This window comes from Sesamum indicum, linkage group LG12, assembly GCF_026168435.1.
Source record: "Sesamum indicum cultivar Baizhima isolate 11 linkage group LG12, ASM2616843v1, whole genome shotgun sequence".
Lineage (NCBI taxonomy): Eukaryota > Viridiplantae > Streptophyta > Magnoliopsida > Lamiales > Pedaliaceae > Sesamum > Sesamum indicum.
Window position 1 is genome coordinate 12,010,117 of NC_142668.1, and position 21,246 is coordinate 12,031,362.

The window sequence follows — 21,246 nt, forward strand, 5'->3', positions numbered from 1 at the left end:
TCATTGCTGTGCCGACGAGTAATTGGTCGTCGGGGAAACTGTTTCAGAGCAAGTGTGAGGTGGAAGACACAGAGTTTGATCAGTAGTACAAACTAGAAAGTAGGAGAGGAGTGGTTGCCATCTTTATTTTGGGGAAGATGAGTGTGCATTTTTGTAAAGAAAAATAAATAAAAATCAAATATACAGATGAATTTGGCGATCGGGAAAAAAAAAAAAAAAAAAAAAAAGGTTCTTTCGGGTTGGTGGAATGGGCCGAATTATTTGAGGTGTAGCCCACTACACATTAAGCAGATGAAACATTGGTTCTCATATTCTCCTACTCTTTCATATGATTTGAATATTGACATGGTCAAAATGTTAATATGTTACAATATTATCTACTTTCTATACTTAGTACATTCAATCTCCATTCCACCCTATTCACACTCTTAATTCGGGGTGTAAATGAGGCGACTTAAATTTAATCTTTTGGTTCAACCTCAAGTTTGAGTTTGAGAATTGTATTTTAAATTTGAATTCGAGAAGTTAATAAAAATAAGCTCGACCTCAAAGCACCGCGTATAAAAAAACTTGAGCTCAAACTCAAGCTTAAACTTCTGAGTTTGTTTCCTATAGAGTTGAGCTCAAGCTCGAACACATCAACACATTTTTTAAGTTTGAGCTTGAGGGGGAGCAATATCGTGAGTGCATTTATAACGGTGAGCCAGTATTTGCAATGTTGCGATAGAGAGTAGTTGTTGGTTGGAACATGAAAATTTAATTAGAGGACACGTAATTTAAGAATTGAAAAATTTAGAAGTCGAACGAACAATTTGTACTTTTAAATTATTTTTTAAAAGAATATAATAAATATAATGATTATTCAAAAATATATATATATATATTTAAAAATTAGAGAGGGACAAAAGGTCACTATCTCGAATCGTAGTCGAGCTAAAAACTACCCAACTTCCTTGGCTCATGAGCTAGTCTAGTTCAACTTATATCCCTAGTCTTGATAATGTGGCTTATAATTTTACGTCACTAAAAATAATAAAAAAATAAAAATAAAACTGAAAACAAAACCAAACGGCCCGTCAATTTTATCAGTTATTTTCATATTTCAAGAGAGAACAGACGAACACCAAAAAAAAAAAAATCCGTAATATTAACAAACATTATCAAAAACTTATTTCGTGTATAATATAATAATGCAGAAACTCCAATAATACAAATTTAATGATGTAAAACAACATTTCAACTGAAAAAATAGATATTCTTGAATTAATTAAGCATAAACCCAAAATCTCAATATCAATGAATTGAAACTTTTAATAACATTTAAATAATTAAATAGTGTCGGCAACAACCATATCCAAAACAGTAGTCAACCATCATTGTCACCCATGACTGGATGCCCCATTTTCATATGGGTCTAAAAATGTGACTCTATCTTTAATGACCCCAACGACCAATTATGACACCCTTGCCAGGTTTCTCAATTTGATTTTACACCTAAACTCCAATTATTTATCTATTTTTTCAAACAATTATTCCTAATTTATTTAATGTATATATGGTTGATAATCTATAATTTTTATAATTAAAAGGACATTGATGAGTAATTTTCTTCAAAATTTAGCATTCAATTAATACCACTTCGTTTCTAGACATGTATTTTCATTACTTCATTAATATCGTATTTTTCTTACATCTCAATCACACTATTTTGTAAATTATATATATTTTTTATATTTTACGGTGCAAAATTGACTAGTCTGAGATCCAATCTACTTGCTATATAATGGGGTGTTTGTAAAAATTTATGATTTTCGAGGTATTTAAGATATAAAAATTAGGATAGTTTGAAGTATTGTTTATACGGTAAAAGATGATGTGGTAGTGTTTCATACAAAAACTAGTGTATTATCAGCTTATTTATGAAATTACCTAATTATTTCAGCATGTGAATATATTTTAATCGTTGTTGGGATAAAATATTTTTATAATACATAAAAAATAATTATGACAAAAAAGTCATTAAAGTCTTTTTTCATTGAAGCATTCAGCTCGTTTTAACTTAATTTAGAAGAAATATACGTAAAACGTTATATTTTCAACAACCTTATTTGGAAAGTATTTGGAATCTGTAAAGAAAAGGATAAATTACATTTTGTCACTTGAATTACGCTTGTTTTTATATTTTACTATTAATTTTTTTGATAACTTATTATTTTAACTTTACGAAATTTGTATTTTGTCATATATAATTATTTTTTTGTTAATTTTTCTGCTGAAAAGTATCACATGTTGTGTATCTATAAAAAAACACCGTATTATATAGTTTTTAGATATCACATATGCACAGTATATGATATTTTTGCAATAAATGATAAAGTGTAAAATTTTATAAAATTAAGACAATAAGTTGATAAAAAAAAATTTAATGCTAAAATATAAAAACAATCATAATTTGAAAGGCAAAATATAATTAACTCTAAACAAAAATACTATACTATAATATAATTTGATGGGAATAATGAAAAGAGATGGGCCCATTTCTTTTTGAAGTTTTCAACACTTGAATCCTCACCATGTATTTGGTCCCATTGATTCTTTAATATCTTATCTTGTGTTATTATTTATTTATATTGAAATAATTTGATATTTTTAACCTAAAGTCCTTTTAATTTTCATTTTCAAAATAATTTGATATTTTTAACCTAAAGTCCTTTTAATTTTGATTTTCAAAATTGAATCTAACATCTTTGAAAATAAAATATTATAAAATTAAAATTCCATCAGAATCACTAATATTGAGTAATGTAGTTGGTGAAATTGAAACTTCATAACAATTCAAATACTATCGACGTGTGGGTATTATTCTATTATAATAGTAGTTTTTGATTGGTTTTAGATAAAGGTAAAAAATAATATCAAATTATTTGATATTCGATTGAAATTAATCGGTAAAAGATTATTGGAACTCAAATTGTTAAGCTTAAAGAATATGATGATTAACATTTTTTAATATGCTTTAATATTAAAATTATTTATTGTTAAATTTAAGGTATCATCCAAACATAACCTCAGTGTATTTGTTAATAAGTAGTTTTAAATATGTTTTATTACTAATTAATTAGCTGTAAGAAGAGCCATCCACCAAACCAAAGCATTAACGGCAATATCCACACCCAACACTTTCTCCTTTCGTCGTAGTGTTTAACTTTCTCTTCATACCTCTCCGGTTAATTCCCTTTTGACATTTCATCACTTCTCCACCTATTTTCGGACCCATACACCTCAGGTTCTGGACCCAAGATAAATTTCTTGGATCTCTCACTCCATTTATTGCAATCATCATATTTTCGCAGAAGCCTAAGCCTGGGATCCGGGAGTAGGCTCTTGGCGAGGTACTTAATCATCATTCTACATCCAATTTCTTTATATAGGAAGGTTGTTCTTGGTTTGGTTCAATTATGTTGAGTGAATTCATGGTTTGCAAGTGGGTTCATCTGCTCTCGTTGAAATGTGCATTGATAAATAGGATTGAGGCTTGCAAAGCGAGTCGGAGTTTATGATGTTCAAAGTTTTCATTATGGAATTTAAGCAAACGGTTGATGCGGGTTGTGCGTTTCTATCCTAAAAATTGAATATTGTTTGGTAGAAGACAAGGAAACAGCATCTGTAGTATCGTTTTGGAATGATCAATGGTGTCCTCGGGGTTCTTTCTTATTTGTCTGGTCCATTCGTTAGTGGCCTTCACTTGTGGAGCCCTGATGATGTTCTATAGCGATGAGGTCTTTGCTTTTAGCCATGGTAAAGACCATGCTAGTAAGCTTTTGGGCTCAACTCCCCATGATCAGCTGTTAATCCGGACATCGGATTCTTTTTCGGGCTTGCTTCTGTGTGCCGTTGGGTTTCTCTTGTTCATGGTGGCTTTTGTGAGGGACAGGGAGTTTCATAGCTTTTTTGCCAAAGGCTGTGTGCTTCTCCATGTTGCAATGGCGATTTGGAGGATTTACTTTGAGAGGAAGGTTGAAGTTCTTGGCCACGATTGGCTGAGACTGGTTGTTGGGGACATTGCTTTGGGAATTTCGTGGGTTCTCTTTCTCGTGTATTCGTGGAGGGAGAAGTATGATTAGTGCTGGTTGGAAAGATGTATAATGTTTATTAACGGAACCATATGGAGATGGAATGCCTACGGAAATAGAAATCCGCAAGAATATTGATTTCAAGTTTTTCCTACTGAATTTGATGCTATACTCATGAATCTTATCCTACGGAAGGTGGGGAACATTCGAATGAATGTGTCTTCTTCTTTTTCTTTTGTACTCAAAAATCTCTTCCGGCACAGTGGTTGAAGTAGGGATTTTCAGGGAAATGGATCTGTTTCAGCAACCAAAAGTTCGGAAGTTCGTTTGTTAGATCCAGACTTTAGTATACAGTTGTAACTTTGGTGAGATCATGAAAACTTTTTCCTCCATTGTCCAGCGTTGGGATATAAATTTGTCCTTGTTACATTCGTATGGTTTAGTTTTCTTGAAAGAGCAATAATATGTGCAATTTCCATTTCCTTGTTTATATCCTTTTCGTTTTTCATGTATGCTTTGGGACATGCACCATGTTGAATGCATCCTTAAAATGCTTGACATGGTGCAAGCAAAGAAATTAACTTCTGAATATTTGTCTGTAAAATAAAATAAGACTACTTAGAATTGGTATGCATCTAATTTCTAAGTGCAAAATTTGAGATTGATTCATGTTATACTATGCATCCCCTCTCTTGCTTCACATGTGCCAGCTTGTTCTACTCTGTCTGGTAAAGCTTCTTTTATCGTTCTAATTATTTCTGTATTATCCCATGTTGCTGTTGTCTAGTTATCGGCAAGAGGATGTCAATCCATAATCTTGCCAAACACCAGAACTGTGATGGTCTTCATCGCGGTCTATGGTTACTGACTTCAATTGCATGTCTTCCAGAAACTACAAACATGTTTTTGTCGTTATGTTTTCCCTTATGTTCATTGTCTTGGTCTGCCCCTTGATTGGTTCAATCAGGGTACGTGAAATCCTCAATTTGATTTTTGTTTGTGGAAATACTGAAGTAGAACAGACCCTTCTTGTAGTAGGTTGTTTCTTGTACATTTTATCATCCCCAATTTGCTGATTACTTGTCTTAAGCTGTATATTGACATGAGGACTACTATGGAGTCCTAGAAGCTGCAAATTTGATTGGTCATTGATGCTTCAGTGTAGATTAAAGAATGATCACAGTGGTAAAGGTAATTAACCCTCACTTCTGAATTTTGATCTTATGCTGTGTGCCAATGAGCCGGGACAGGGGAAGAAAGAATTAGAGGGACATACTTTGATATTCCATCGGCATATAGCGGCAACGTATTTGCTTTTCGATGTGATATGTATCGAGTTGGTTTATATCTGAATTAATCATATGTTATGATTAGTGTACAGGTCAAAAATACTAACCAATACTCTTGCGAGTAGAAGTTTTTCAGCTGTATCTAGACTATACTGTACATGATTTTCCTGCAAAGTGCAACCTTGCTCTGTTGGAAGATATTTTAGGTATAAAGGATTAATATACCAACCCAGTATCCCAGATTGGTAGGTGTGGGCCGGTCCCAATCGGACTTGGGCCTGGCTTGATCAGCCCATTTTATTGGGCCAATTCAGTTTCTGACTCAGCGAATTGTGCATTTTTAATGATGTTCTCACGTACGGATCACAAATGGAAATTATGAATGACTTATAATCTCCAACATATTTTTGTTCTAAAAGAATGTAGTTCCAGGTTAGAAACACAAGACTTCCACATCAATTGTAGAGTAACTTATTAAGTTGTTTTTTTAAACTCCAAGACCTCCTTTGCTAAAAGTTTTCAAGACAAGAATGTAAGACTTATTAATCAAATCAAATAATGATTTGTACCTCAATGATGATCATTGGGCCGATCATGAGTCGGTCCGATCCATAGTTCACCTTGACAGCATGGTAAATGGAAAATGAATCTTGTGCGTATCGCAGTCAGAATTGTCCTAAATCGTAATACTAACAAAGGATTCAATCAATTACCCAATTCAAATTATAGAAATGGGAACTTCGATTTCGTGGGACCTAAAGAAGTAAATGCAAACTAGAAGCGGGATTGATAAGCAACGGTTTTAGGTCGAGCAACACATGTTGAAGTTGCGGCAGACAACGATTCTAAAACCCCAGTTCTTACAGCCTCCATTTCTGAATCGACGACATCACCTCTGCTGTCCCTTTAGGTTTTCCGAAGGAAAGAAGGTAGGTTTCTTTACTTGCATATTCTATTTCTCGTAGGGTTTGTGGTTTGGGATAGTGTGTTTAGAGTTAAATCTTTCCGCTTTGATTTGGGTTTTGTTTTCCAATCGTGATGAATTTCAATGTCGGGCTTTCTTCACAAGCTAAACTAAACATGCAAGATATGATATTGTTTCAATAAATAGACATCGAAATTGCTAAACTTTTATGCTTCTTTCGTCATTGAATATATTAAAAAATAAATAAATCTTTATGGTTGAATTTCGGAATCTCCACTCCTCGCAGTTTTAGCCTTGATGCCTCGTTATCGTCTGTTGTTATTGTCTAAGTGAGCAGTTGATATGTATATCATTTTACAGGTTTACATGTTAATGGCACGAGAAAATCCTCTTCACATGATTGCTCAATGGCCTTCCTGATGAAATCCTGCCTCTTGATGTCTTTTAGTTGTCATGATCCGACAGTATCGTCTGAACTTCATGGTTGATGTATAGATGTGGAAATGACCGTTTCTTTTTGTCAGGATTGGGAAAACTTATGTCTTTCTGTATGTAGATGCCGATATTTCGTAAGATTGAGTATCTGGATTGCAAATTCTCTCTGAGTGGTAGTCTTTCTTGCAGTTTCTGCAAATTGAGTCTATTTTATGGTTGCTTGCTTCTCTCACTGAACAAATAGTGCAAACTTCTTAACATTAACATTCTTTACCTGTTCATGTGTATTGGTAGCTTCTCTGAATACGGTATTCTTCTGGGACTGGTGACGATGGGTGGATTATCAATACAGAATTCTTCTTCCATCGTCTCTCTGCAATCACAGAAAGATCAACAAGGGTCCACTGCTGTGACATCTGCCCCTGATTCAAAGCCCAAGAAGAAGATCTGTTGTGCTTGCCCTGACACCAAGAAGTTGAGGGATGAGTGCATTGTGGAGCACGGCGAATCCGCTTGTGAGAAATGGATCGAAGCTCACCGGAAATTTCTTCGTGCAGAAGGCTTCAATGTTTGAAATCAGTTTGTTACTTTTCTAGTCGTTTTTGATGGTTGGGAACAATGTAATTTTGGATATAACCTAAGTTTTCAGGGATGTTTCTTCTGCGGAAGCTAGTCTTATTACAGATTAGAAATAAACAAGGTAGTTCTTGTTTCCAATATATCATTCTTTGCAGACAGTCTATAGTTCTGCAGGTTGTGCCATCATTTCTTTCTCATTGAGCAAATCCAGTGAAAATCCCTGTTATTCACGTGCTAAAATAAAGAATTCTTTTTTTCCCCAGAACTTAATTGCCATCAGCTTGAATTGATGCAGCATGCACCAAGGTATTAAATCCTCAACCCATTGTCTGTCGAATTCGAATATTTAATTGCACTTGTTTCCTTGATACGTTGTGTTGCTACTGTAATGAAACATGTTGACGCGAAACACGTTTTAGTTTCTTGATAGTCTTGTTTCTTTTTAAGGAAGTTTAAAGAATATTTCGACAAAAACGATTAAACTAAAGAAGAGAACAGAAGCAGAAGTATTTAAGACACAGAAATTAATTCATTAATAACATAAACTAAGACAGACCACAAACCATTACATAGTTGTGAACCGCAGAGGGATCACAAACTGACCAGGACAACAGACGCCAAAGGACACATTACAACCTTATTCAGAGACCATGATTATTGTAACTAATCATAGGTATGTGCCCTTTCCATAACTAGTATAAGAGTTTCAGTGACCACAGGTGCAGTCGGTGCAGGCGCAGCTGGTGCCACACTTGCACTGGCCATCATGCTCAGCCACCACTGAAGCATCCATCACCACCGTCTCCGTGTAGCTGCAAATCAACAAAAGTTAACTCTCATTCAACCACACAAGAACAAATGCCATATTCTTGGCGCTAGAGCCGTTAAGCAGTAAAGGTTACATACCTCTCTTCAGTAACAATGAACTCAGTGGCGTACCCCTTCTTCCTGCAGTTTACAATAAGCAAGAACCTATTACATTCAAGAACCAGAATTTTACATAGTATCCTATGAGCAGCGAGACGGGGACTTACACGCACTGGCTCTTGTCAGAGCAGTCGCAGTTACCGCACATGTCCGACATGATTGAGTGGTTGCTGCTAAAGTAGATGCAGGAAACTAGAAACTGGAGAAATGTTGTTTGCTGCTGTGTGTTCAAGCCCTCTGGTGAAGCTAGTATTTATAGGTGGAGAAATAGTGGAAGTCGACGTCGAATAGGCTTGAGAGAAGCACACGCCTCCGGTAAAATTCAAAAAGATGGAGGGAAATGGAATCTTGATAGTGGGAGGGGATGACTTGCTATCCTCCTCTCATGTCAGCTTTCTTTCTTTTTTAAGAAAAGGGACTTTCTTCTTGTACATTCTATTAGTCCAATCTTAGAAGTCATTAAAATTTGCAGCAAACATTTGTTCTAGGGGTACCTTACAGTCGAAACATGATGCTTCAACTGTAAAATTATTTAAAATTTTGAATTGTATCATTGCTAACTGTCATAGTTTTTCATCCACTCCATATTTGAAGGGCTTTCTATTTTCTCAAGCACAATGGATAAGAGACCACAGACCGGGCGATAGAAATAGTTTAGCATCAACTTGACAAATTTCTTTTTGGGATAATTACATCACCTCATCCAAAATTTTATATAATTATACATAAATTTTTTATAGCTAGAAAAATTACAATTAATATTTTTGAAATTTATTTCTATCTTACAAATAAATCCATCTATTAGTCAAAATTCATGAAATATGTTAATATTAATAAAAAATTAAATGTAACTTCCCTTACACATATCCGCATACTAATACATGTGGGGAAGGAAAATTCCGTTAGTTTTGCTAATATATGTATATATTCATTGAACAGAAAGAAAATTCATGAATATTATGTATAATTTTTCAAACTACATAAAATTTATGTATAATCACAATAAATGTAATGAGAGGGTAATGTAATTATCCCTTTTCTTCCAAGAAAATAGCCATTCTCGAGAATCAAATTGCAGCACAAAACATCCGATCGCAAGAGTTCTTTTCATTTTTTTTTAATTTCTGTACAAGAAAGATGCCTTATCTTTTGGACTCATACAAGAAAGAAATCCCAGAATCTTCATTCCTTTTATTTTGTGTCATTTTACATTTTCAGTGGATTGTACAGAGAAAAAAAAAAGAGGTTGATCCTTGATCATATATATGCCTGCCGCTGAATTTTAAGCCAACCAAGTGTCCGGCCAGCTTTTTCAAATATCAAAAGAATATATATGTGAGGAGAATTGAGTTCTGGATTGGATAAAATTATTTATTCCCTACTCTTCTTCAAAGTTGAAAGAAGCATATCAGTTTTGTTGTACCAAAAATTTGGAACAAAGACAACATATTGCTATTCTTAGCCAATGGAATACGGTTTTGTTTTCTCAGCTGTAAGCCTACAAAGCTTATGGTCATTGTAATCGTATTCGGAAAGTCTTGATTATAGCTTGTCGATATTTAAGTCTCTAAGTTATAAGCAAAGTAATTAGGAAGGTCGTAAAAGTATTCAGATGGCAGAGTTATACCTGCGGTATGAAGCGCGATTATTTACAAATTTCTCTCAACTGTTATATTTTATGTAAACTATGACATTAAAATGATTCAAGAATCACGAACGATCATACATATTAGGATTTAAGATGTACCGGGGTGAAAACCTTGAATTAATAAAAGGAAGTTAAAATTTATGTGAAGCTTATAAATACTATGTGAAGAATTAGACACCTTATATTTTATGATTTTTCTCCATCTGTTTATCTTGTAGAGAGTAATAAAACAATGGTTGTGTCCATTCCTACTATGAGTACACGTATTAGTTATTGCAAGTAATAAAAAATAAATTAAATTATTCAATACTTTATTAATATTGATTCATAAAAATTTATTTAAATTCGATTTCATAAAAAATTTTGGAAAAAGAAAGGAAAACCTCTGAAAAAAAAAATTTAAGTCAAGGGGTCGATGCGAGCTTAGCAATTTTAAACATAACAAACTAAATTTGACTAAAAATTCTTTGTTTGATAAACCTTTAAATTTGGATCGAGCTCGATTCAATTAGTACCAAATAACTCAACCAAAGCTTGTTTAGTCTGATTAAAATTAATTTTGAATTTGATTATAATTCTAACCAAATCAATTTTAAATGTAAATTTTTAAATTCGATAATAATTTAATAATGTGTCTAGCTCAATTCAAAAAATTCATAGCTCTGATTGCCATTGTTGTGCCTAATGCACCAAGCCCCTCACTCACCTAACTTCTTTGGAATTGGGCTTGCGTGTGACGAGGTGCATGCTATTGTTTTTTGTAGTCAAATTACCCCAACTCAACTAGAGTTGGCAGATGAGTAGAGTTGGTTTGCAAAACTCAACTCAAGTTTTTAAATTTGAGTCGAACCAATTCGAACTCGATTTAACTTCATATTCAATATTATATCAATTTCATATACAAAATTAACTATATCAATTATAGTATTTTATAATTTTTTAAATATTTTATAATATATTTTAAAGAGTTTATAAACTCACCCAGATCACTTTCTAAAACGCACCGGATTTGTACGAGTGATGAGTGGTATTCTATTTTGTAGTTTTATTTTGGGTACTGAATATAGGCCTTGATCACCTTGTGACCAGATAATTTGATGGGTTGGGTCACTATGAGATAAACTGACCTCCAAAAAAGCCCATCTATCCAAAAGAAAGGCGGATCGGATTCTCCAAGTCCAACAGAAGAAACCTCTACTGTCGATCCAACACTAAAAAGGGAGTTCAACAAAAATTAGCATTCTTTGCCAGCGAAAAGAAAAGATTAATGACACCATTTACCAATAATTATGACGTAATTATTTTCTTGATGGAATTCATCCTGTCGAAATAATTAACTATTTCGAATTTAAATAATTCACAAGTAAAAAGTTGTTGATTCGAATGAGTTCGACACAAGGCCTTCGAACTTAGATTTCTGTAAATTTGTAAGGGATACTTACAAAAAATACGTTGACACGTCAATATTTAAATTAATAAACAGTTAGGAGAAAAATAATTATGAGTGACTTAAAAGCAATAATAAGTAGTATAATGAGAGTAGAATAAAAAAGGAACAGAGGAGTTGGTGTAAATGTAATTAGAGGGACAGGCAAAGGTCCTAAACAATAATGATAATCCATTAAAAAATGGAATTGCTTGCCACAATCGAATTGCTGCAGTATTCTTTTATATTATTATTATAATATGATGTGATACGATTGTCATTATTAATTCACTCATTCTTACCCCATTTCTTCATGGCCGTATTATTATATTTTTGCCTTTTTATTCAATTTTAATTAGGTTTGTGGCACATTGTTCTTACGTGGATATAATAAATAATTTTTATATTTTAAAATATTATAATAAATAAATTTATATATTAAATTAAGTAAAAAATAATTTATGTAAAATTTAAAAAGTTAAATAAGTTATTTATCCTTTTTTAAATAAATGTAAGTTTTATTAATAAAACAAGATCGTACATTATTTATCTTATTAGTTGAGAGATATTTTCAACTTCACAAAAATTAGTGTAACGGTATCATAATCATTATTTATGAATGTAAAAGAATCACTTTATATATATATATAAATTAGTATAGACAAGAAGAAATCAAATATGACTTATTTTGGCCATCTGTTTTGTTCGTGAGTTGTGACGTGGAAAGATGTAAACTAATTTATTCTTGATTTAATCAGTCAAAATTCAACTCCTTTTTTTAGTTGGTCAGGACGAGGATATATTGGTTATAATAATGAAAAATCAAAATATTCTCTATAAAGGAGAAATACTCTTGCAGGTTAAGGGTTTACGTATTTTTAACCTGTGTTAGATCGCACTTCAATTGATTCGTTGCTCTCAAAATTATGATTATTGAACATTTTGTATTTAAAAATTCAAGATTACATCATATGGGCACAAATACAAATATTGGTACTATAAAGGATCTATAATTATTTTAGATCACGTCACGTCATTATCACTCACAACAAAGCATTCTTCATATTCCGTTCTATATCATTTGAACTAACTTAATCATTGAAAGATTTTCGCTGGGAGTTTGGGGACTACTTATCGAGTCTAATGATATGCTCTTCTTTTTTCATGTTCCAAAACATTTATGATCTGAAGTATATTCCGAACGACCTTAATCCCCTACTCGGATCAAATCTTGTGGATTATTCTTTGCAGGACAAAGATAAATAATAAAGAATGAATCGTGCTAAAAAATGACGTGAAACTTTAAAACATATATGTATAGCGATTACAGAATTTTAGGCTGCACTTGGATGGGAAGAAAATCCTTTACGTGTGATTGGATATTCTAAATTTAAAATATTTCAAATCATTCATTTCTAATTTAAATAATATTTTGATAAATATGAATGAATTTTAAATTATTTTCAAATAAAATATTTAAAAAAAGTTTCAAATTCTTTCCACAAATTCAAATACCATCCATTCAAATTATATAATTAATTTAATTTAAAATGCATCAAATTACTTGATTTGCTGGTTAGTGTCTAGAGCCCGTGTTGAGGTTTTATGAATTTATAATTTATACATAGTCAACGATGTTTTGAACTAATTATAAATAAAGTTAAGAAATACGACATTTAAATGATAAGATCGAAATCTCATAATAAAATATTTATGGAGTTAATTTATATAAAAATAGGTGTATATCGATTATAATAATAAATTTTATTTACTTAATTTTTTGAATATAGTAATACTTGATACAAAGGAAGTCTGCATTCAAGAGAAAAGCAATTATTATTTTAATTGGAAATGAGTCAGAAATTGTTTATCCTGTTCTTCGTACGTGGCATACATGCAGATATGGGACCCGCACACGCCAGACCCGTGTACACGTTACTATTAAATCTAGTGGTAGAGTTGTAATATAGCACGAAATTGAAGGGTTAGTTTGTTGATAAAACACAGCGGTGGTGTGGTGCAACCTACGAATGACGATTCGGAGTTTAGTACTTAATTGGGCGCTACTCCCACTAAGAGAAAGAACACTCTTTTCTCTTTCTCTGTATCTCTGTTTTCTCTCTCCGTAATCTTTATACTAAAGAGAGTTCCATTGCAGGCGAAACTCCTCTGCCGCATCGCCCCTGTATGTATACTAATTACTATATATGTGTGTTAATCTCGTTTGCTATGTATATCTACAGAATCCATGAAGCCGAGGAAGCGTTTTCAAAGGTTAATCCGTGACTTTTATGGATTTCCTTTAATATAGGGGGGGAAATGAGCCGTCTTGCAGAAGGAAATTCTATCAATTGAGGTCGAGCCCTAATTTCAGTTTTGGAGCTTTTGGTTGAGAGCTGATCTCATGGAGTCGCCCACGCCGGTTTCGAGATATATCGCCCAGAACTCTAAGTAACTTTCTTCTTTTTTTTTTTTGGCTATCTTTTTACGTGTATTTGTGTTTGCTGATGCGAATGATGGTGTAGGAAAAGGGTTTTCCCGGGTGGAAGTTCATCGGTGGCGTGTAAAGAGGTGGAGGTTTTGGAGTTGTCGCCGCTTGTTAATCGCACTTCTAAACCCAAGTCCTCGAAACAAAAAGAGGTTCAAGATTTACTCTTTTTGTCTTGTCCCATTCTTCTTTTTTTTTTTAAAAAAAAAAAAAGTTTAGTGATTTGCTCTCAATTCTGTTACATTGGGTTTTAGTGAGTTAGTTGAAAGTCCCCCTTTTAAGTGCTAAATTTTTTTTGGCCTTCCCAGGCGACTCCTCTGTGATGATTTGATTTAATTGTTTTTTCCCAACTAATTGGGTGGCGGTGGGTGTGATCCTCTGATGGAATTGGAGTAGTATTCATTATAAAAAAAAAGGCGTTCAGAACTAGAATCCTGTCAATGGCAGACAAACTGATATATATATATATATATATATTGTGTATTCAAATTTTGGTTTGATGTGGCACTATATCCTTAAGAAAATATGGGACCATGCTTTGGTAGTTGGCATTCTTTACACCTACGGAGTTTCCAGAGCTACAGTAGCATTTATCTGAGTATAGGGAGTATGCGTATCTTTGCTTCTTTCTGATAGAGTTCAATTTTTATGTAGTTGATATCTTAATACGACTATGGAATCAAAACAATGAGGCTTGTTTTCTATATTGGTAAAAGCGAATCGATGAGCTTTTTCAATAGTGTTGGAGAGTTTCTTTCTATCTTAGACCCTTCGGCAAATATTCATCTTGTTCTAGCTGGCCCTTTAATTGGAAATTGCTGTAGTCTGGTTAGATTGGGTGGCTGTGGTCTGCATGCGGGTGTTGGGTTGGGTGTGAAGGTTGGCTTGTTTTCTATATTGGTAAAAGCGAATCGATGAGCTTTTTCAATAGGTTGGAGAGTTTCTTTGTTCTTAGACCCTTTGGCAAATACTCATCTTGTTGTAGCTGGACCTTTTATTGGAAATTGCTGTAGTCTGGTTAGATTGGGTGGCTGTGGTCGCATGCGGGGTGTTGGGTGGGGTGTGAAGGTTGGCTTCTTTTTTTATGCCTGAAGTGGGATAGGCTACAATATGGATATTATTGCTTCCAATTTCGTTATTCTGCAAGAACACATGAAAGAAGAGCTACTGCATTTGCTTTCTACATGCATGCAACCCTCCTTATCAGTTGGGAGGGGGGAAATTATCAGAATGCTGTTTTCTTTTATTTCTGCTTCTGGATCTTCAACTAACTGAAGATTTACTTGTTTGATAAGTTTTACCTTTAGGCTGTCTGAGATGAGCCATGCAGATTGTGCATTTCTGTGCATTGGTCCCACATACAATGTCCCGTATAAACAGAAAATATGAGGCTATTTTTGAAGGCGTTTAAGTTTTTAAGAATTGGCTTTCTTATGTGTTTCTCTCACTTCCTTGATATTTCTTTCCTTTCGGTTAACTATATTCAACTAGCTGTATTGTGACCTCCAATATGAATTTCTCGAAGGTTATTTGTCATGAAATCATAGACGTTGACATGGAAGAAGATTCTGGCAGTGTTATGCTAATTGATGGGGCAGTCGACAGAAGTGGCAAAGGCAAGGTAGTTCTGAGGTCTCACTAATTTATATGGCTACTTGTCTGCAATATTTTTTTACTGATAGGATTTTTTAAACTTGTAATTCTCTTTCATTTCTTATTTTTGTGATGAAATTGATTGAGCTGTATCATACATTAATTTTGTTCATTTTCCTGACTTGTAGGAAGCTCTATCCAATTTCGCAGTTGGTTCTTGTAATTCAGCAGATGATGGATCTGGCAGTGACATCCACATGGCAAACTATGGCACTGTAGATGGTTTCAACTCTAATCTGTTCTATGGAGAGGACGAGTGGATAGATTCATATTATGACGACATAATATACGATGACTACACAGCTATGCAATCACATTTTGATCACATGGATATTCCACCTGGAGTTGAGGTGCCATTTCCCTGGTTGCCAAGTTGTCCCGGAAGTAATCCACAGGTTCCAATAACTAGTACTTCAACGAGTTCAAGTTCTCAAATTCAGTGGAATGGTGCCGATTGTACTTCAACTAATTCAAGATCTCAAAACAAGTCAAATTGTGCTAATTGCACTTCAACTAGTTCAAGTTCTCAAATTGAGTCGAATGGTGACAATGTTTCTCCTAATATGGCTTCAACTCTCTCCTCACTGCCTTTGAAATCCTTTCAGATAAAGAATCATCCACGATCAAGGATAGGTACCCAGTCAGCTACTCATCTGAAAGGGAAATGGTTGGAACCTGGTCTTGGTCCGAAGAAATCTACCACTTCAAATGGTACAGGTTTTCTGAGTTCACAACCCTCGGGAGGTTCTTTTACTCGAAGAGCTGTGGAGGAAGTCTGGAGATCTTTCAAAAAGAGTAAGAGGAGGCCTCGTGCATCACATTTTTCTTCCAGTCCTAAGAGCCAATATCCTACGGTCCCTCCCAGTCCACACAACCAATATCCTTCACTCCCTTCAAGTCCAACCAACCAATATCCTTTAGTCTCTTCCAGTCCGAACAGCCAATATCCTCCATTTCCACCTTTTCCGAGTACTGTCAATAATTACAGTGGCCACCCAAGTGTGAGCATGCAGACTACTCCATTTGGAGGTGGACCTTACATGCCTGTATGGCAGGATCTGCCCATGAATATGTTGGAACCTTATGTGGGTCCTGCATTTATGAGTGAAAGTCCGTTCAGCCCCTGGGTGCAAGATTCTACCAATAATCTGAACAGTGCAGCTCCTGCGAGAGTAGAGCAAAAAAATGTGGATGACATTCTGAAGGACTTCGACCTTTTTAAGAAATTTGACACCGTTGAAGATTATTCTGATCACCACTACTCCAAACATGGTTCTTGTGGGATACAGGTGAGTCCAACATAAGAAAGGTATTTTTTTTATTGTTGTTGTATATCATCCTCACATTTGTTTCTTCATTTAAAATAAAACTGGTAAACATCAGGTACAGCCTCCAAGGAATTGGGCCAAGAAAATACAAGAAGAATGGAAAATTTTGGAGAACAATTTGCCTGGTAAGTTTAAATATTTCTTCACGAGATTTTGTCGTGTACTGAGTTTTTTCATTTAGTTAACTTGATGTGTAGATAGGGAGAAAATACACATATGAGTTAAAAAACCTGAACTTTTTTTTATTAATGTGCTTGTATTATGTTTATCGTCTTCCCCTGCATCTCCACCTGTTGTCTATTCACATTTTTTTCAGTGAATTCATAACTCGTGTATATTCTTCTGTGGTTACCCCAACAGATGAGATATTCGTGAGAGTCTATGAATCCAGGATGGATCTTTTAAGAGCTGTGATTGTAGGGGCAGAGGGGACTCCGTACCATGATGGTCTCTTTTTCTTTGATGTATTCTTCCCCAGCACTTATCCCAATGCTCCACCTGTAAGTTTCTTAATACAGAAATGCTACTGTTATTTGTTTGCCGTTGTTCTGAGGCCTGACTATTTCTATTGCTGGCAGCATGTCTATTACCATTCTGGTGGCCTTCGAATCAATCCTAACTTGTACAGTTGTGGGAAAGTATGCCTGAGTCTTCTCAACACTTGGACAGGTGGCCACAAGGAGAAGTGGATCCCTGGCGTTTCAACGATGTTACAAGTTTTGGTCTCTATTCAAGGGTTGATTTTGAATGCTAAGCCTTACTTTAACGAGCCTGGATATGCAGATTTGTGTGGCTCTGCAGCTGGAGAAGAGAGATCTGTGGAATATAACGAGAAAACATTCATATACTCTCTGCAAACTATGGTGTACAACATCAGAAGGCCTCCGAAGGTAAGACAAAACTCTGGCTTTTTCTACACGAACGGACTAGGGGCCTGATTGTTTTTTCTGTTCAAATTCTCGATAACTCTTCTCTACTGAGCAGCATCTGTGTTCTTTTGTAGTGCTTCGAGGCCTTTGTGCTTGGCCATTTCTGCAAGCATGCTCGTGATATTCTGGTGTCATGTAAAGCCTACATGGACGGAGCACAAGTGGGTTGTCTTGGTAACGGAGGTGTTCAAGATGTTGATGAGGGTGACAAGAGCAGCTCACAGTATTTCAGAGGCAGTTTGGCCCGGTTCATCACCGTACTGGTAAATACTTTCAGAGAAATTGGAGCGAAGAACTGTGAAGAGTTTCTTTCTTTATCTCAAAATGCGAATGAACCAGCAACTGCTGCTCCTCTTGTCCCTATGGCTCTGCAATTAGGTTAACGAAAGGATGCTAGGAGATTCTGCATACATGAACGCCGCAATGCTCGTATGGGGCTTAGTTGTGACTTGTTGACATTAGTTATTATTCTCAGGGAGCATAGCCGGTGGCATTCTTGTGTCCTTAGAATGCAGTTCTATTTTGGCAATAAAACGAGCAATACATGTGGATATAATCTGGAGCTGTCCTTGCTCCTGACAACTCTATCCTAATTTAACTATTGGGTTTGGTGTTTTGGTATATATCCTGTTTATAGTTCTAATTATTTCAATGCGAATCTTCTTCACCCTTCCAATTATTTCGTCATCCTGAAAGTTGTAATGTCCGGATTTTGAGTGCTTAAATTACATGTTAGAAGAAAACTGACTTTGTTGAAGTTGTGAATTACAGCGTGGATCAAATCTCTATTAGTTCGGCCTGTGACCAAATGTAAATCAGTTCCTTTGTGTCCCCGACACTCTGTTTAAATTTTATTATAGTCACGTAATAAGAGAAATTTTGAACAGAGTTCAGTAGTTCATTGTGAATAGAAATTTTTTTAGATAACAACTAGTTCAGTGAAGTTATACGTAACCACCATTATTTATTCACACTTTAGTATAACTGAAGTGTATGCTATTGATGGCTCGATTTAAGATGTCATTTTTTTAATATTTTATTAATTGTTATCTGTCTTTCTTAATTTTCTCATTTTTTTAATACTCTCTCGAAAATTATTTAAGTAATTAATATATTTTTAAATAATAATTATCTTTAAAAATTTTGAATTAATTGTATGCATACATGTGCATATATTGGGTAAAATGTTTAGATCTTACTCAGAATCGAATAATGTAATTACTTTATTCTTGAGGCCATCGAGGAAAATTTATAGCGGCAAACGTGGGTCAGGAATACCCGGATCCAACTAGGTCAACGGATCCGGATCCTCCAACCACCATGGCCGTCCTCAGAACCCTCTGGAACCCCGTGTCCATAAACCCTCCCAAAACCCTAGGCCGTCCTTTATATACGTTTCTTCTCCACTATTCTTCACTGTAGGAAGTACCAAGTATACTATATACAGACAATACAGCTGCTTGCACAGAAATAATGGCAACCTCATCTGCTTCGATGGCAGCATCAAGGCTTTTCAATCTCCGAACCGCCGCTCTTCAGAACCTCGTCCGCGGGCAAATCCTCCGCCCCTCCGCCGCCGTTAGCCCCTCCCCGCCCGATTCTCAGTTTAATTTAGTTCACCCCGAAAATAGGAGCTCGGCTTCGATTAACCAGTCATCAAAAGCGAGAAACTTGAATCTCCGGGCATTAAATTTCCCGCTGGATTTGCAGTGGCGTTTCGGTCATTCTGTGATGCCAATCGAGGCGGCGCGGACCTATGTTCCCAGCGACGCCAAGGACGATATTTATGATGAGTTTGATGAGGATGATGATGAAGATTATGATGATGACGATGATGATGATGAGGGTGAGATCCAGAATTACAGTGGATCGGACTACGACGACGATGAATATGATGATGTGGATGAGGATCCGGATACTCGTCCTCGCGGTCGTAAATCCGGGAACTGAAGTTGTCAGTGTCAGTGTCAGATGATGATTTAGCTTTACCCATTCTTCAATTTCTAGTGTTTTTCTTCCTTCTTTGTTGTTTGTGGAGAAAATGATTAGTTTTGAATACGAGTATGTGTTCTCGCATCCACCGTCATTCCTGCTTCCGGTGGTACCAACCTTTGCTTGATCCTACAGTTGCAACAGAAATTTAACTTTTTTTCTTATAATATCCAAAGCATTAAACAGACAATTAGTAGGATGAGGATCATCTTGAATGACAATTTTGACATAGCCTCTTGTTTGCAAATAAGATGAATACGAACTGAAAAGGAAGCTTCCGTGACATGTCCTCAAACATTTCATCTTCACTTAATTTGTCACTAGAATAGAGCTTTCCTATTTTGCGAAAGAAATGAAATTTTGCTGTCTTAGGGTCATATGGACATTTGTCGCTTTTTTTGAGTTAATATCCATTGTGAATAATTGAATTAATACTTTGTGACATCATATGTGATCCAATCGCAAATAATTCATGTCAATTATAAAGATAAATTATAACGATCTCTTCTAAGATTTGATATAATTATTAATTTTTTTTTATTGTTTGAGAAACTACAAATAATAAAATTACGTAATTATTCGATTGATATATGAAATTATCAACTATGTCTTACTGATTTTTTTGAAAAAATTGGAGATGATGGAGAAAAAAATTAAAAAATTATAAAAAATTAGTTACTTAGTCAATAAAAAATAAATAAAATTATAATTTTTAATTTACAAAAGTATTTTGATTATTTTGTTACAAAAAATGGATGAAAATCTAACAGAGACTAACATAATGAACTAATCGTTAGGTATTTATTAAAATTAAAAGGATATTAATAATTTTTGAAATAACAAGAAGTATTTATAATGATTTTAAATTTTACTAGAGTTCATGATAATGTACTATATTTACAAAGTTTGTATGGATGGTATTGATGGTATTTCAGACCCACTAGCCGTGGCAGGGGTTATAAACTTATAGCATTTGGATTTTGGCAGATGGAAAGGATTATATTTTATTTTTTTGACTTAGGGGCAAGAAATGAAGAAAGAAAAATATACATATAAAAGAACAAGTAAAATGCATAAGAATATTTTATTTTTATTTTAATATTAAGTAATTGTTCAGTTGAACTTAATATTTGCATTTCTAAATATTTTTTGTTCAAAGTTCAACTCAACAATAAAACCCACATTTTGCGGTACAATAATAATAATAATAATAATAATAATATCGAATGTGGTTTATGCAATCTATTAAACATAAAATCGAATTGAATTGTAAAAATTTGCACAAGACCAATTCAACCCATCATTAGCCACTAACGTGATGTTATTTGAGTTGGGTGGATTGATCGGAAGAAGCCCACAATTTTGTTGAAAACCCAATCTGCCTCATATTTATCACCTTCATAATTAATTTCCAAATATTTTCTATTTTTGAAAATTATTCACTATATATTTTTTTTTTATTTTCAAGTTATTTTCAAAAGCTTGTCAAAATGTAACCAATGTTTGTCATCATTTAAAAATACCTTATATAGATGTTTTTAACTATTTTAGCAT

General features: G+C 34.3%; 4 protein-coding genes across 5 annotated transcripts; 3 read left to right on the forward strand and 1 right to left on the reverse strand.

Annotated features, from left to right (window-relative positions):
• The first annotated feature begins 3,171 nt into the window (after nt 1–3,171).
• On the forward strand, nt 3,172–4,563 carry LOC105165387 (uncharacterized). Its single transcript, XM_011084378.3, has one exon. The coding sequence runs from the start codon at nt 3,690–3,692 to the stop codon at nt 4,122–4,124; it is 435 nt and encodes a 144-aa protein (XP_011082680.1). The 5' UTR covers nt 3,172–3,689; the 3' UTR covers nt 4,125–4,563.
• A 1,423-nt stretch (nt 4,564–5,986) lies between these two features.
• COX17 (cytochrome c oxidase 17) lies at nt 5,987–7,441 on the forward strand. Of its 2 annotated transcripts, XM_011084377.3 has the most exons (3): nt 5,987–6,291; nt 6,648–6,895; nt 7,017–7,441. In XM_011084377.3, exon 3 carries the CDS (start codon nt 7,054–7,056, stop codon nt 7,294–7,296), a length of 243 nt encoding a protein of 80 aa, XP_011082679.1. In that variant the 5' UTR covers nt 5,987–6,291; nt 6,648–6,895; nt 7,017–7,053; the 3' UTR covers nt 7,297–7,441. The 2 variants fall into 2 exon arrangements, with proteins under 2 accessions (XP_011082679.1, XP_011082676.1); XM_011084374.3 differs by lacking the exon at nt 6,648–6,895 and having other exon boundaries at nt 6,007–6,291.
• Nucleotides 7,442–7,810: 369 nt separating this feature from the next.
• MT3 (metallothionein 3) lies at nt 7,811–8,491 on the reverse strand. The gene is made up of 3 exons (XM_088876461.1): nt 8,336–8,491; nt 8,208–8,249; nt 7,811–8,113 (listed from the first exon to the last, which is right to left on the reverse strand). The coding sequence occupies exons 1-3, from the start codon at nt 8,383–8,385 to the stop codon at nt 8,008–8,010; spliced, it is 198 nt and encodes a 65-aa protein (XP_088732587.1). The 5' UTR covers nt 8,386–8,491; the 3' UTR covers nt 7,811–8,007.
• A 4,836-nt stretch (nt 8,492–13,327) lies between these two features.
• On the forward strand, nt 13,328–18,323 carry UBC25 (ubiquitin-conjugating enzyme 25). Its single transcript, XM_011084373.3, has 9 exons — nt 13,328–13,487; nt 13,614–13,753; nt 13,828–13,942; nt 15,316–15,411; nt 15,572–16,732; nt 16,827–16,896; nt 17,132–17,271; nt 17,350–17,661; nt 17,775–18,323. The coding sequence occupies exons 2-9, from the start codon at nt 13,707–13,709 to the stop codon at nt 18,081–18,083; spliced, it is 2,250 nt and encodes a 749-aa protein (XP_011082675.1). The 5' UTR covers nt 13,328–13,487; nt 13,614–13,706; the 3' UTR covers nt 18,084–18,323.
• The last annotated feature ends 2,923 nt before the right edge of the window (nt 18,324–21,246 follow it).

Excerpts from the sequence above, each read along its gene's own strand:
- LOC105165387 (XM_011084378.3), top strand. The coding sequence starts at position 3,690 with ATGGTGTCCTCGGGGTTCTTTCTTATTTGTCTGGTCCATTCGTTAGTG.
- COX17 (XM_011084377.3), top strand. The coding sequence starts at position 7,054 with ATGGGTGGATTATCAATACAGAATTCTTCTTCCATCGTCTCTCTGCAA.
- MT3 (XM_088876461.1), bottom strand. The coding sequence starts at position 8,385 with ATGTCGGACATGTGCGGTAACTGCGACTGCTCTGACAAGAGCCAGTGC. Across the intron at positions 8,250-8,335 it reads TCTGACAAGAGCCAGTGCGT|GAAGAAGGGGTACGCCACTG; the intron begins GTAAGTCCCCGT and ends TGTAAACTGCAG. Across the intron at positions 8,114-8,207 it reads TTCATTGTTACTGAAGAGAG|CTACACGGAGACGGTGGTGA; the intron begins GTATGTAACCTT and ends GTTGATTTGCAG.
- UBC25 (XM_011084373.3), top strand. The coding sequence starts at position 13,707 with ATGGAGTCGCCCACGCCGGTTTCGAGATATATCGCCCAGAACTCTAA. Across the intron at positions 16,733-16,826 it reads ATGGTTCTTGTGGGATACAG|GTACAGCCTCCAAGGAATTG; the intron begins GTGAGTCCAACA and ends GGTAAACATCAG. Across the intron at positions 16,897-17,131 it reads TTTGGAGAACAATTTGCCTG|ATGAGATATTCGTGAGAGTC; the intron begins GTAAGTTTAAAT and ends TTACCCCAACAG.